The sequence below is a fragment of the Bos taurus genome, chromosome 5 (assembly GCF_002263795.3).
Source record: "Bos taurus isolate L1 Dominette 01449 registration number 42190680 breed Hereford chromosome 5, ARS-UCD2.0, whole genome shotgun sequence".
NCBI classification, from domain to species: Eukaryota; Metazoa; Chordata; class Mammalia; order Artiodactyla; family Bovidae; genus Bos; species Bos taurus.
Genome location: NC_037332.1, coordinates 9,888,567 through 9,902,843, shown reverse-complemented (window position 1 = coordinate 9,902,843; position 14,277 = coordinate 9,888,567). Strand labels below are relative to the sequence as shown.

The window sequence follows — 14,277 nt, the reverse complement described above, 5'->3', positions numbered from 1 at the left end:
GAACCTAATCCACTACTCTGAGTGAACAATGCATCTCACTTTTCCTAGTTCATTACTCACCACATTGGTACTGTGGACAGCAAGAAACGGGGCTATGGCCAACAACCAGTTTTTGACTATTTGTACATGTTGGAATGGCAGTTTCACACAAAGTCATGTCACATCCTGGAAATAATCAGAAATATAAAAAAATTATGTGCACAACTAAAATCCTGAGGTTCTAACTTAAAGAAAGAAAAGGATTCTCAATATGCATGTTTTTACACTGCAATTAAACCCATTCAGCTCACAGAATGGTCATATGTGAAAAGGCAGCAGATTTAAGGTTACTGATTGCTGTCTTTGACTCTTGGTTATCCTAAGTCAAAGACTCCCAGACCCTTTATCTTGTCATGTCTTTCAGAATGTTATTAATTTATAATAGCTAGAGTTTTGCATGTCTGTTTGCAAAATCAACAAAACTATAATGAGGTAAAACTTGCTTTGAGAAAGTGTAAGTGACATTTATGGCAATAGTTACTTTAACCGTGTACATTTTTTTTTAACACCAAGCATCATACATGCCCCGTTTTTTCTCAAAGAATATCAACATATTTTGTGGCATTAATAGACTGTAAGGCTTCAGCCTGCATACATACTGCAAACTTCCTTTGAACAGCAGGTCCACCTATCAGTGAAGCCCAGGATGACTTCAGCTTCTCGTTCACAAACTGGCGAGGGCTGTTCATCGCATTCAGGTTCTATGGGAATGATGCTTCCATTCGCGAAACATTTGTACAGGGCACATTCGTCAGTGCCCCCATTCCAAACTTCACCAGCAGTTCGAGGCTGGTCTTCACTATCAGTGCATGCTTAAAAAGACAGTCAATGTTATATCACTTAGAACTTGGGCACGAAAATAAATCAAGCTGCGATGTTTTGACTTCAGACTGTGACTTGGTCCATGGGCACAGGGAACCCGTCATGTTATCTACCTTTTCGCAGCTTCTTCTTTTTGTTCATCAACTGCTAGCTTACATTTTTCTTGAATGAACTTTTTGTAGTCCATGGAAAATATTTTTCCCTTCTACAACTGTCTGTAAATTTGCATGACCTCTTCTATAAATAAGATGATCTGCTAATTATTTTGTATTCAAGTCTCGCTAGTACAATTTATTTAGCTTAAACAAACTCAGTAACATAAATTTAAATTAGTTTTAAAATATTAACTATAAAAACTAAGTAGTATTAGAAAACAAGGTAGTCTCTACCTCACATTAACATGTTTGTCATAGCACAATTCAAAAAATTCCAGCTTTAAAATCTACATGTGAAAAGTAGGCAGTCAAGCAAATATTGTTTAATGACTCTGTTCATTTTATTATAAACATTTTACTTTATGACAAATATAGCCCTCTAGTAGTTCTTTAAGGATAATAAAGATAAATGAAGTGATCACCATATTCCAAGCTTCCAATGGACTTTTCTTTATTTACTACCAAACCAATCTCTCAGGTCCCTAAAAACAAATATAAGCATGCCTGTGTAGTCTCAAATTCTTCCACAAATATTTTCTCAATGGCAAATACAAACTTGTTTCTGAAACTATATATGCATTTGCTGCTGCTTGCCTTCCCCTTTAATTATAATCTTTACTTTTGACCATAACAAAGACCCCTGTGATAGATAAAAAGCGCTGTATGGCAATTTTCTCAGTTTTGCACTTTTTCAAATCCACAACCACCATGGAGACTATGTGTCAAAATGGGTTGAAAATGAAAGCAGAAATACTCAATGTTTTCTCCCAGATACTAACACTTTCTGAAACTTCTTGAGTGCTTATTTTTCCCTAGGCACTGTTGTAAAATCCTTTCTATTTTTTTGTGTATCCTCGCACTAACCTTGTGGTATAAGTCCTATTACTTTCCACATTTTGCAGATGCACAACTTCAGGCTCATGTAAAGCAGAGTCATTAATACATGAAATAACTGGAATTTCAATTCAGTCCACATACTATTCTCTTCATTCTTAATTTGCCATATTCTTTTCCAGTTATTATAGGCATAAGTAAAAATAAAACATATTACCACTGAAGCTCCCAGTTTGGGCAACTTTGATTGAAATCATATTACAATCGAACAACATACTTGTTTCCTTTCCAACACTTAGGCGAACTTTAATTAATCCTTTCAGCACTTTTCTCCAAGATTTAAAAAAAGTCTTATTTGTTTATTTCCTGGGTCCCTAAGGTGTTGTTTTTACTTTTCTGCTTACCACATTCTTTCTCTGGAATACATTGAGTTGAATCTGGCCTGTGAAGAATGGTTCCATTTTTGCACACACAGTCTTCTCTTAAATTCAAACATGAAGAATGTCCATAGAACCATCTGTTCAGACATGTTCTTGCTTCACAAGGTCGCACACAGGGTTGATATTCCTTCCCCTCTGGACAAGTCAGAGCTAAGAATAACCGAGGACAGAATTTGCTAATGATAAAAGTGACCTATTTGAATTCTAGTAAGAGGAAGAAATGTCAGTTTTCTCTCTGAAAGTAAATTTTTGCACACTTTCAGCCTCTTCCAAATCCATTTTTCAGTATTACGTATCCGTAAATTAGAAACAATCAATGAGTATTTTTGAGCATCTTCCAGGTGTCCAGCTAGTATTAAGTTACAGTAGGGAAAGTTCATCTGATTTATATCAAATAAATACTACCAACAGGCAGCCCAAGTTTGGCTGGCATAAATATAGAGTCAACTATTATGAAGTTATGGCTCTGTGCAGTGGGAGGAGATCCAACAGTCCACTCAGAATAAGCACAGAAATATGTTTTAACTATGCAACTCAACCAAGTCCTAAAAAAGAAAAATGCCGCATATTTAGGCTTAATCCTTCACTGTCAAAAGAATCTACTGTTGCTGAGCAGTTTCTAAATGATGTTTCAGAGAATTCGTGTTGCTTTTACATGATCTTAAAAAGTCATACTCACAAAAAAAATGAACATGCAGATGGCAGGGGTGTAAACCAGTAAGATATTAGTGGAGAAAAATTTCACAATCTAGTGATATTGAAGATGTCATATGTTCCCAGTGAATCAAGCAACCCCACTCTTGAATAGTGATTACCTTTGGGGGAAAATACCCTGATCCTGGGGAAAACTGAAGGAAGGAGAAGGGGATGACAGAGGACAAGATGGTTGGATGGCATCACCGACTGGATGGACATGAGTCTGAGCAAGCTCCTGGAGTTGCTGATGGACAGGGAAGCCTGGCATGCTGCAGTTCATGGGGTCAGAAAGAGTCTGGCACAACTGAGCAACTGAACAACAACACCTGGGGCTGTGGGGAGAGGAGAGGACTGGAGAGAGCACACCAGGAGCTGCTTTATTTCCGAAGTGGAATCATGTAACTAGAGTCTCCAATATATTATTTTTCTATGTATTCTACTTGGGGAGGCAAGAGATGAAAATGTTTCACTGTTGAGTATGGTGCTGGCTGTAGTTTTGTCAAATATGGTCTTTATTCTGTTGAGCTGTGTTCCCTCTGTATGCAGCTTGTTGAGAGAGTTTTATCATCAGTGGATGCTGAATTTTGTCAAAAGCTTTTTTTTAAAAAAACTATTGAGATGATTTTTACTCTTCAGTTGGGTAATGTGGCTTATCACAATGATTGATTGCAGATACTGAACCATCACTGGCATCCCTAGGGGTAAATCCCTTCATCAGAATGCATGATTCTTTTAACGTTTTGTTGAGTTCAGTTTGCTGTTTTATTGAGGGCTTTTGTATCTATGTTCATCGTGATATTGAGCTGTAATTTTCTTTTCTTTGGTGTCTTTTTCTGGTTTTTGTTATCAGGGCACACTTCTCTCTGGTCTTTAGAGCTCTAGGAGTGCCCCCTACACAGCCTATGTGCACGCCTTAGCTGTGGCAGCGCCCACTACTGTGGGTGCCCTGGTAGGCCAGGCTGGCCCTTGGCCAGGAGGCTGCAATGCCACAGTGTCTGGGGGACACTGGAGGCTGGGGCAGGCTTTCTGCATGGTTGTCTGCAGATCCTGAAAGGCTTGAGGCTGGCTCTGGCTCACTGGAGGGCAGATAAGCTTCTGGAACTAACAGACAAGGGGAGGATTCCAAAACAGTCTTTTGCCAGTGCCAGTGTGATCACAGAATCAGCTCCCAAAATGGATGCTGTCAGCATCTCCACCCCCAGGGGAGTCCTAGGTGCCTCCTGCCTTTCCTGGAGGCTCTCCAACATCAGCAAGTCGTTCCTCCCCAGGGCCCTTTCAAACTACTTCCTCTGCTCTGGGACTGCGAGCACAGGCAATTTTTGCATTTGCTTTAAGGGCAAAGTCTCTATTTCCTATAGTTCTCCAGCTTTCTCAAGCATAAGCCCTACTGGTTTTCAAAGCCAGAAGTTCTGGGGACCCCTCTTCCTGGTGCAGAACTTCTAGGCTGGGGAGGCCAAAGTGGGGCTTAGACTTCTCACGTCTTAGGAAGGAGGTCTACAACTGTGTATACCTTCTGTTTGTGGGTCACAGACCAAGGGGTATGGGTCCTGACTATACTGTATCTCTGCCTCTCCCACCCATTCTGATGTTGTTCTTTTCTTATCTCTTTATCTGTAAAATATCTTTTCGGCTAGTGTTCTGGTCAGTTGCATAGATAGTTCATCTGTAAGTAATTGTAATTTTGGTACGTCTGTTGAAGGAGGGGAATTCAGGGTCTTGCTACTCCATCTTCTTGACCCTCCCCCTTACTTTAAATTTATACCAGGATAAAAACAGAAGTTGCTTAAGGGGGAGCGATGACCTCTAACTATAGTTTACATTTACATTCATTTTATTCTTACAAAATTATTTTGTGATGAAAATAAAAAGAGATATGAATGCAAAAAAACTGAAATGTTAGATTGTTGGAAAATACAGTTTGCAGTTGTACTACTTACAGCAGTAATCAGGTGTTCTCCATGGAATACAAATGCCAAACTTGTTGCATACAGCCACATATGCAGAAAGGGCATCACATTCATGGTTCCAAAAATAGGTATAATTGATCCACATCTTTTCACAAAAGTCTCGTGGTGAAACCTAGAGACACATTGTGCCCTGGGATAAGTTATGTTATTTTAGGTATCTGATGACCTAAATCAAATCCCTTATGATTATACAGTGGAAGTGACAAATAGATTCAAGGGATTATGTCTGATAGACAGAGTGCCTGAAGAACTATGGACAGAGGTTCATGACATTGTACATGAGGTAGTGATCAAGACCATCCCTAAGAAAAAGAAATGCAAAAAGCAAAATAGTATACTGAGGAGGATTTACAAATAGCTCAGAAAAGAAGAGAAGCTAAATGCAAAAGAGAAAAGGAAAGATATATCCATTTGAATGCAGAGTTCCAAAGAATAGCAAAGAGAGATAAGAAAACCTTCCTCAGTGATCAATGCAAAGAAATAGAGGAAAACAATAAAGTGGGAAAGACTAGAGATCTCTTCAAGAAAAGTAGAGATACCAAGGGAACATTTCATGCAAAGATGGGCTCAGTAAAGAACTGAAATGGTACGGATCAAACAGAAGCAGAAGATATTAAGAAGAGGTGGCAAAAACACACAGAACTATACAAAAAAGATCTTTATGACCCAGATACCCATGATGGTGTGCTCAATCACCTAGAGCCAGACATCCTGGAATGTGAAGTCAAGTGGGCCTTAGAAAGCATCACTACGAACAAAGCTAGTGGAGGTGATGAAATTCCAGTTGAGCTACTTCAAATCCTGAAAGATGATGCTGTGAAAGTGTTGTACTCAACATACCAACAAATTTGGAAAACTTGGCAGTGGCCACAGGACTGGAAAAGGTCAGTTTTCATTCCAGTCCCAAAGAAAGGCAATGCCAAAGAATGCTCAAACTACCACACAATTGCACTCATCTCACACTCTAGCAAAGTAATGCTCAAAATTCTCCAACCCAAGCTTCAGTGTTACGTGAACCATGAACTTCAAGATGTTCAAGCTAGATTTAGAAAACGCAGAGGAACCAGAGATCACATTGCCAACATCTGTTGGATCATCAAAAACACAAGAGAGTTCCAGAAAAGCATCTATTTCTGCTTTATTGACTATGCCAAAGCCTTTGGCTGTGTGGATCACAACAAACTGTGGAAAATTCTTAAAGAGATGGAATACCAGACCACCTTACCTGTCTCCTGAGAAATCTTTGTGCAGGTCAAGAAGCAACAGTTAGATCTGGACATGTAACAACAGACTTGTTCCAAATTGGGAAAGGAATACGTCAAGGCTGTATATTGTCACCCTGCTTATTTAACTTATATGCAGAGTACATCATGAGAAACCCTGAGGTGAATAAAGCACAAGCTGGAATCAAGATTTCTGGGAGAAATATCAATAACCTCAGATATGCAGATGACACCACACTTATGGCAGAAGAAGAACCAAAGACCCTCTTGATGAAATGAAAGAGGAGAGTGAAAAATTCAACATTCAGAAAACTAAGATCATGGCATCTGGTCCCATCATCTCATGGCAGATAGATGGGGGGACAATGGAAACAATGAGAGACTTTATTTTGGGGGGCTCCAAAATCACTGCAGATAGTGATTGCAGCCATGAAATTAAAAGATGCTTGTTACTTGGAAGAAAAGAAAAGAAAAAGAAAAAGCTAGAGTGTGTATTAAAAAGCAGAGACAGTACTTTACCAACAAAGGTCCGTCTAGTCAAAGCCTTGGTTTTTCCAGTAGTCATGTATGGATGTGAGAATTGGACTATAAAGAAAGCTGAGTTCCAAAGAATTGATGCTTTTGAACTGTGGTATTGGAGAAGACTCTTGACAGTCCTTTGGACTGCAAGGAGATCCAACCAGTCAATCCTAAAGGAAATCAGTCTTGAATATTCATTGGAAGGACTGATGCTGAAGCTGAAAATCCAATACTTTGGCCACCTGATGAGAAGAACTGACTCATTGGAAAAGACCCTGATGCTGGGAAAGATTGAGGGCAGGAGGAGAAGGGGACAACAGAGAATGAGACTGTTGCATGGCATCACCGACATGATGCACATGAGTTTGAGTAGGCTCCGGGAGTTGGGGACGGACAGGAAAGCCTTGTGTGCTGCCATCCATGGGGTTGTAAAGACTGAGACATGATTGAGCGACTGAACTGAACTGAACTGAAGGCCCTAAGCTAGATTGATTTTTGATTCTCCAAGACTAAAACTATTTGGAGAATCAAAAGGTAGTAGCAAGTCAATATTTGTAACAGTTCCTCTTTGACCTTAGATCTTTAAAGTTGCATAATATTAGATGTAACTTCTGAATTTATAATTGTTTAAACACACAGTTTAGATAAGATAAATGTTATCTGTGCATGCTAAGTCGCTTCAGTCATGTCTGACTCTTTGAGACCCTAGGGACTGTAGCCCACAAGGGTCCTCTGTCCATGGGATTCTCCAGGAAAGGATACTGGAGTGGATTGCCATGCCCTTCTCCAGGGGATCTTCCTGATCCAGCAGTTGAACCCATGTCTCTTACATCTCCTGTACTGGCAGATGGATCTCATAGTTAAAGCCTATATATAGAAGCAAGAGGCGTCACCATGCTTAAAGAGATCAGAGGCGGGCAGTGTTCCAGCTTAGGACACTGCAGGCATAAAAGCCCATGCACAGGAAAATCTTGAAATAGTGAAACAGTTGAAAGGAGACTGAAATGCCTGGACCTTAGACAACCAGAAAAGTGTAGCACAAGGGGAAGCTGGAAAAGCAGGCAGGCCAAAGCACAAAGGAAATTATAAGCCCTGATAAGAAGTTAAGAATGAATTCTAAGAGTAAGTGAAAGACCCCGAAGGATTTTAGGTAGAGAAATAATCCAATTGTGTTTCCATTTTCAAAAGATCATCTGCCTACTATGTGGACATTTGCAAACGAAGATGAATATTAGAAGTAGGAAAACTAAATAAACAGTACCCCTTCTTTTGCTGTCAAATTCACTGGGACGATCTGAAGGGAAAGCTGGGACTATCAGAGATTAAATAATATCTTGGGTTGCTTCACTATGCCTTGAATAGTCAAGCTGAAAAGTCTCCTGATTTAATAATCAATCTTATAAGTTCCCAGTTAAAAAAGCAATTTTTTAAAGTTGTTATGCTTTAAAAAGATAGATTACAATGGCACTGAGATGAGTTTAAAATTATTTGCAATTTTTTTCATTTTTATACACATGCACTTTAAAACATAAACATTTAAAATGTATTTGCCTGCCAATCTCTGAGTAAAACTGAAGCCCCAGAAAGATGCACCATTTTTATCCCATGACTTTCCCTCAGGAAACTCATAGCACAGGCTGAGATCTATGGCGTCCACAGTCAGCAGAGGAACACAGAAGATCCTGCAGAGTGGAGTCCTTCTGCTTTGACAGTTCACTCGCTCTCCTTCCCAGACTCCTCCCCGTAGTCTTGCATTAAGCTATTTCAATGTTTTCCTAACACAGTCATTTCTAGCAACCCAGCTCCTGTCATACTGTTTTCTTTGCCTCGGTCTCCCTTCCTCCCTCTTCTCTCCTGGCAAACATCCTTCCAAATAATTCAAATGTCTGAAACTCTGGGAAGTCTTCTAATGTGGGCTCCTATTCATCTTCACAGTGTATACTGTGATGAATCTGTTCACGGACTTGCCTTCCTTCTAAACTTTTTGAGAGCAAGGAGAGGGTCTTACTCATCTTTGTATCATAGGAGTTATAGTAGGAACACGGTTCCTAGTAGGTGCTTGATACTCACCAACTTTTCATTTAATGATTCATGAAATGCTGTATTTGCTTGTCCTTTGTTTCTAACAATGAATCCTTTTTTAAAAAACAATACAGGTTGTTTAAATATCCACTATTCTAAAGGACATCAGTCCTGGGTATTCTTAGAAGGAATGATGCTAAAGCTGAAACTCCAGTACTTTGGCCACCTCATGCGAAGAGTTGACTCATTGGAAAAGACTCTGATGCTGGGAGGGATTGTGGGCAGGAGGAGAAGAGACAACAGAGGATGAGATGGCTGGATGGCATCACTTACTCAAAGGACGGGAGTCTGAGTGAACTCTGGGAGTTGGTGATGGACAGGAAGGCCTGGCATGCTGCAATTCATGGGGTCACAAAGAGTCAGACATGACTGAGCGACTGAACTGAACTGAATTGAGTCACCTAAAGTCAGGAAGTTAGAGACTAACAAAGAACAATTAAATTAAATATGTGGCAGATTCTGTTATAAGTCTACACCTCAGAGTTGACTAACGCCTCACTGTCTTGGGTTTTATACTGAGTTATTGAGTGGCATTCATCTCTCTCCTCTGTAGGAATTTATTCATAGGACAATGTTTCATTTTTCTTGAAAGCTGGAGACACAGGTCATTAAAATACATAAGGGAAAAGATAGTTATTCTTCCTGTTCTGTAAGTCAATAAACAGTGAATGATTTTGAATTCCCCTGGGGATAAACTATTCTTAGTGGAAGAACATCATGGCAAGAACAAGAATTTATTGGCTTTTACTCTCAACATATCTGACACAACAGTTCTGATTTATGGTTGCTTTCAACTTACTGCATCATGACATGGGGTGAAAACTCTTCTATTTAATAACTCAATGCAGTGACTGCAGTCTTGCTCAGTACAATTCCTAGCAGGCCTTCTTGTTGTTACTTTAAATGATTTCTCAATTTCCCAGCTCTCAATAAACAATTCTATGTCTTCCATATTTGTAATGATTGTGCCATTTTGCATCCTTAGATCATCATCTGGATCTTCATTGCAAATTCCTAAAAAGATGTGTGACATTTAGAAGAAAATGCTTTTAACTTTAACCTAGTATAGCCAGCAGAAATAAATCAACTCAATAACTGCTTTAAAATGAATAAATAATTTACTGAATCAAGTACCAAATTTATGTCCTTTGACTCTAATGTTGATGGATTTTTTTTAAAAATTACACATGGATTATATAGTGTAGACCTTTCTTAGCCAGATAAGAAAGAAACCATGATCCTAGAAGTTAAGATTTGTGAAAAGATCATAGGAGAAGAAAGAGAAGATTGATTCTGTCTCAGTGCTCTTTCACTATTACCACTATCTCCTAATTTAAGAAGTAGTTCTTAAATCTGACAAGGTATTCCCCAGCCTAGTGGGCATAACTTACTTTTTATCTAGTCAAGTGCAGAGCCAAGGAAAGTAGAAAGAAGTGAACCTAGATCCTGATCATACCTTACCTGAATTCCACTCTACTCTAAGATATAATTTTTTCTTAATTCCTGAGACTCCTAGCTATAAAAAACATGAATTAAACATTTTTTTCAAGTATCAAATCTTAATCCTCAAGCAGTTATATCAAGATCAATAAGGGTTTCAGCTGCCATAGTTGCGCCATACCTGTAAATATACAGGAGACTGAATACAGTGGAAAAAAATAAATAACCAAAGCAAACAAACAAAAATAAAAATACCTCAAGTTAAGCCAACTATACTGTAAAACAGCTATTTTAAAAGTCTAAACTCTCCTGGGGAAAGGTAATTGCTAGTCAAAATATGTTTCATTGCACCTCCAGCCACCACTCCTGCAGACTTCACAGTTCTTTGTAGAACAAGTTGTCAATATAGACCTCCCATTCTGGTGTCCAGGCTCAATTTGGGTCACGACAACTCTATCAGCCAGCACCCTGCTTTTCTTTAAAGAAACCACCTCTCTCCCACTGTAGAAGTTTAGAGGGTGATCTTTGTTAGCAAAAAGGTGACCCTAGCCCCTTCTCTGTAATGATTAGCTAAGAATCCAGTTAGCACGCTGTCTCCATAAAAGACAAGGTGACAGTAAAAGAAGAAAACAAGCATGAAAAGCAAACAGAAGTCATAGCACACAGAAGTGATAAACCAGAAAACATATGCATTCCCAATGTCTCTGAGTTATTATTCAGTGATACCTATTCAATTTTTATGCACACACAATTCAGTGCATACTCAATAACTATTTCCGCAACGATGACTTAAGTCACCAGAGAAGGTTGTGCTATGTTTAGCATGCTCTAAGCAGGCAAGAAAATTATCAACCACTTTAGCCAAATTTTCCACTAAAGGCTTTACATTTTTTAAGAAGAAATTTGGGTATTTCAGGCAGTTTGTTGAGAGCGAGGACCTGGTCTATTTCTTTTGAGTCGTTGGTATGAAGCATAAGGTCAGATGCTCAGAAACTCATCCATAAACTTTTACTCAATTAATATTTAGTGAGCTTAAAATAGGTATATTTGTGCTAAGCTAATATTTATTGACTGCATTAAACAATGTTTTCAGAGTGTTACATTAACTTTCACATTCAATTCTAACAACAATCTTGAAGGTGGATTTTACTATTCCCATCTGAAAGATAAGGAAACTGATGTTCACTTAAACATCTGTAAAGGGGATATCGCCTAGCAGACACCAGTCAGAATTTTTTTTTTTATGTACCTAGAGATATTTCTAATTTGTTTCCTTTGGCTTGTAACTATGTATCTATATAACATATTGTGATATGAAACCTAAGCATAAAGGCACATCTAGGCTTTACACTTCATAACAAAACTGGGACTAATATTCAGAACATTGTGCTCCCTGAATATACCTTTCAAGATGACTTAACTAAGCTTTCTTTGATGTCAAACTTTAAAAAGTAAGTAAGAAACAAAGTTTTTCATCATTCTATGCCTCATTTTTATCACTTATAAATTAACACTGGTGCCTACTTATTAGGGTTACTGCTAGAATTGAATGAGATAAAGTTTGTAAAATAATGCCTGAGATTTCATTAATGCTTAATAAAGATGAGATAGTAGGAATGCAAACAGTATTGTAGCAACAGTGGTAAGAATGTATCTCTAAAAAACACCCAAATTGAACTGTATTATCTTGCTTCTTCCTTTCCATTTATAGAAAGACATTGTTTCCTTCAGTATTCACATGAGGTACTGAAAGTTAGTAATATCTCTTCAGTCCAAATAAAGCAGGGAATGAGCGGCCAAAGCTGTGTAATGTGAACAGAAAAAAAAAAAAAGAAGAAGAAACAGATATTTGAAAAGCAGTGCTCACCACAAAGTCCTTCTGTGTAGGATGACAAATTAAATTGAGAGCCAAAATGAATGTCTACGATCCCCGTCAGATGAGTCCACTTTATGATTAGTCCAGCTGGAGTAGTAATCACATACATTGAACCAGAATCCTCTATGGACAGATCTTGATTTGAAAAGGGCAAAGGCACAACAGCAGAATCCACCTCTACCTAAAATGACATAATGCATGTACACCTGTTCAGAGCGATGTTTACGCTTTAATATACACCCTGTGGTGTCAGTTCCTCAGAACTCCTAAATTCTTGTATTGTTCTTTCGTGTCTTGTTATATTCAATATCTGGGGGCGTCCCAGGTGGCTCAGTGGTAAAGAATCTGCCTGCCAATGCAGGGGATGTGGCGGGAGCCTCGGGTTCAATCCCTGGGTCGAGAAGATGCCCTGGAGAAGGAAATGGTAACCCACTCCAGTATCCCTGCCTGGAAAACCCCATGAACAGAGGATCTCAGTGGGCTACAGTCCATGGGGCCACGGAAGAGTCAGACACTACTCAGCGAGTAAACGGCAACAGTGACCTTTGCTTTCTACAAAACCAAGCCTTCCTCTAAGTTCTATACTATTTTAATTTGCTTCCCTCAATATATGTTGATTACACTATTACTTCCTAATATAAATTTAAGATAAAGCTTTTTATCGGACTTCCGTGGTGGCTCAGACAGTAGAGCGTCTGTCTGAGGTCTTTAATCTGGGTTCTCTCTTTGATCTAAATAAGTGTTTCTTTACTTATAATGCTCATAACAACCACCTGTGAGGCTTGGTAAAGATTAGGATTTTCAGAAATTCTACTTTCCAAGTTTCAGCTGGATTCTAGATTTTATATTTTTAACATGCTTTCTTTGTAATACTACTACAAGCAATCTAAGGATTTTACTTTGAAAACAGTGCTTTAAATAACAGTGATGACAATGAACCACGAGCTATATAACTATCAGTAAAATTCTCAAATTTATACCTAACTAACCATCCAATTTCTAATCTTTAAATCTTCCTCATACTGCTACCCTCAAGCTGAAACATCCTTTGCCTGCTGAATTTCTACTCATTCTTTAAGATTTATCTCAGGTGTCACTTCTCCAAAAATATCTATTTGACCCTCCTATACACAGCATTTAAATGAGCCTTATCTCTGTTTCCATGATATCTTGGTCATGACTCTTATCATTTTGGCTACTGCTGCCTTTAGTTGGCAAAAAAATTACATGTACGCACCCCACACACAACTGCAAGTTACTTGAGATCAGGAACTGTTTCATTTTATCACATAAACTCACTAAATGATTTTTTAAGTTAGTAAGTTTTCAACTGAATACATGACCAATCAGCAGTTCAGCTGAAGCTGAAAATAAGCCCTTCCACCCAAATGCTCACAACCATAGTGCTGACCAGGTTCAAGCTTATTTCCCACCCACTATTATATACCAACCTTATGAAAGTCAAAGATACATATAGATATTCTAGCATCCAAAAAAGCCATGCATTCAATTGTAAGTTTCAGTTCAGTTCAGTAGCTCAATCATGTCTGACTCTTTGTGACCCCCTGGACCGCAGCACAGCAGGCTTCCCTGTCCATCACCAACTCCCAGAACTTGTTCAAACTCATGGCCATTGAGTGAGTGATGCCATCCAAGCATCTCATCCTCTCTCGTCCCCTTCTCCTCCTGCTTTAAATCTTTCCAAGCATCAGCGTCTTTTCCAATGAGTTAGTTCTTCACATCATATGGCCAAAGTATTGGATTTTCAGCTTCAGCGTCAGTCCTTCCAATGAAATTTCAGGACTGATTTCCTTTAGGATTGACTGGTTGGATCTCCTTGCAGTCCAAGGGACTCTCAAGAGTTCTCCAACACTACTGTTGAAAAGCATCAATTCTTTGACGTTCAGCTTCCTTTAGAGTCCAACTCTCACACCCATACAGGACTATTGGAAAAACCACAGCTTTGACTAGATGGACTTTTGTTGGCAAAGTAACGTCTCTGTTTTTTAAAACGCCATCTAGGTTGGTCATAGCTTTTCTTCCAAGGAGCAAGCATCTTTTAATTTCATGGGTGCAGTCACCATCTGCAGTGATTTTGGAGCCCCAAAAAATAAAGTCTCTCATTGTTTCCATTATCTCCCCGTCTATTTTCCATAAAGTGATGGGACCAGATGCCATGATCTT

At 38.8% G+C, this 14,277-nt stretch overlaps 1 protein-coding gene across 1 annotated transcript in view; it reads right to left on the bottom strand.

The window, feature by feature from the left end:
• The window catches only part of OTOGL (otogelin like), a 174,246-nt gene that overhangs the window by 25,377 nt on the left and 134,592 nt on the right, over positions 1 to 14,277 (bottom strand). Inside the window, exons 42-47 of the mRNA XM_059886820.1 lie at positions 12,085 to 12,274; positions 9,577 to 9,791; positions 4,924 to 5,065; positions 2,255 to 2,440; positions 639 to 851; positions 61 to 165 (exon numbers count right to left, since the gene is read on the bottom strand). Coding sequence (XP_059742803.1) covers positions 61 to 165; positions 639 to 851; positions 2,255 to 2,440; positions 4,924 to 5,065; positions 9,577 to 9,791; positions 12,085 to 12,274 — 1,051 coding nt within the window. The remainder of the gene's footprint in view (positions 1 to 60; positions 166 to 638; positions 852 to 2,254; positions 2,441 to 4,923; positions 5,066 to 9,576; positions 9,792 to 12,084; positions 12,275 to 14,277) is intronic.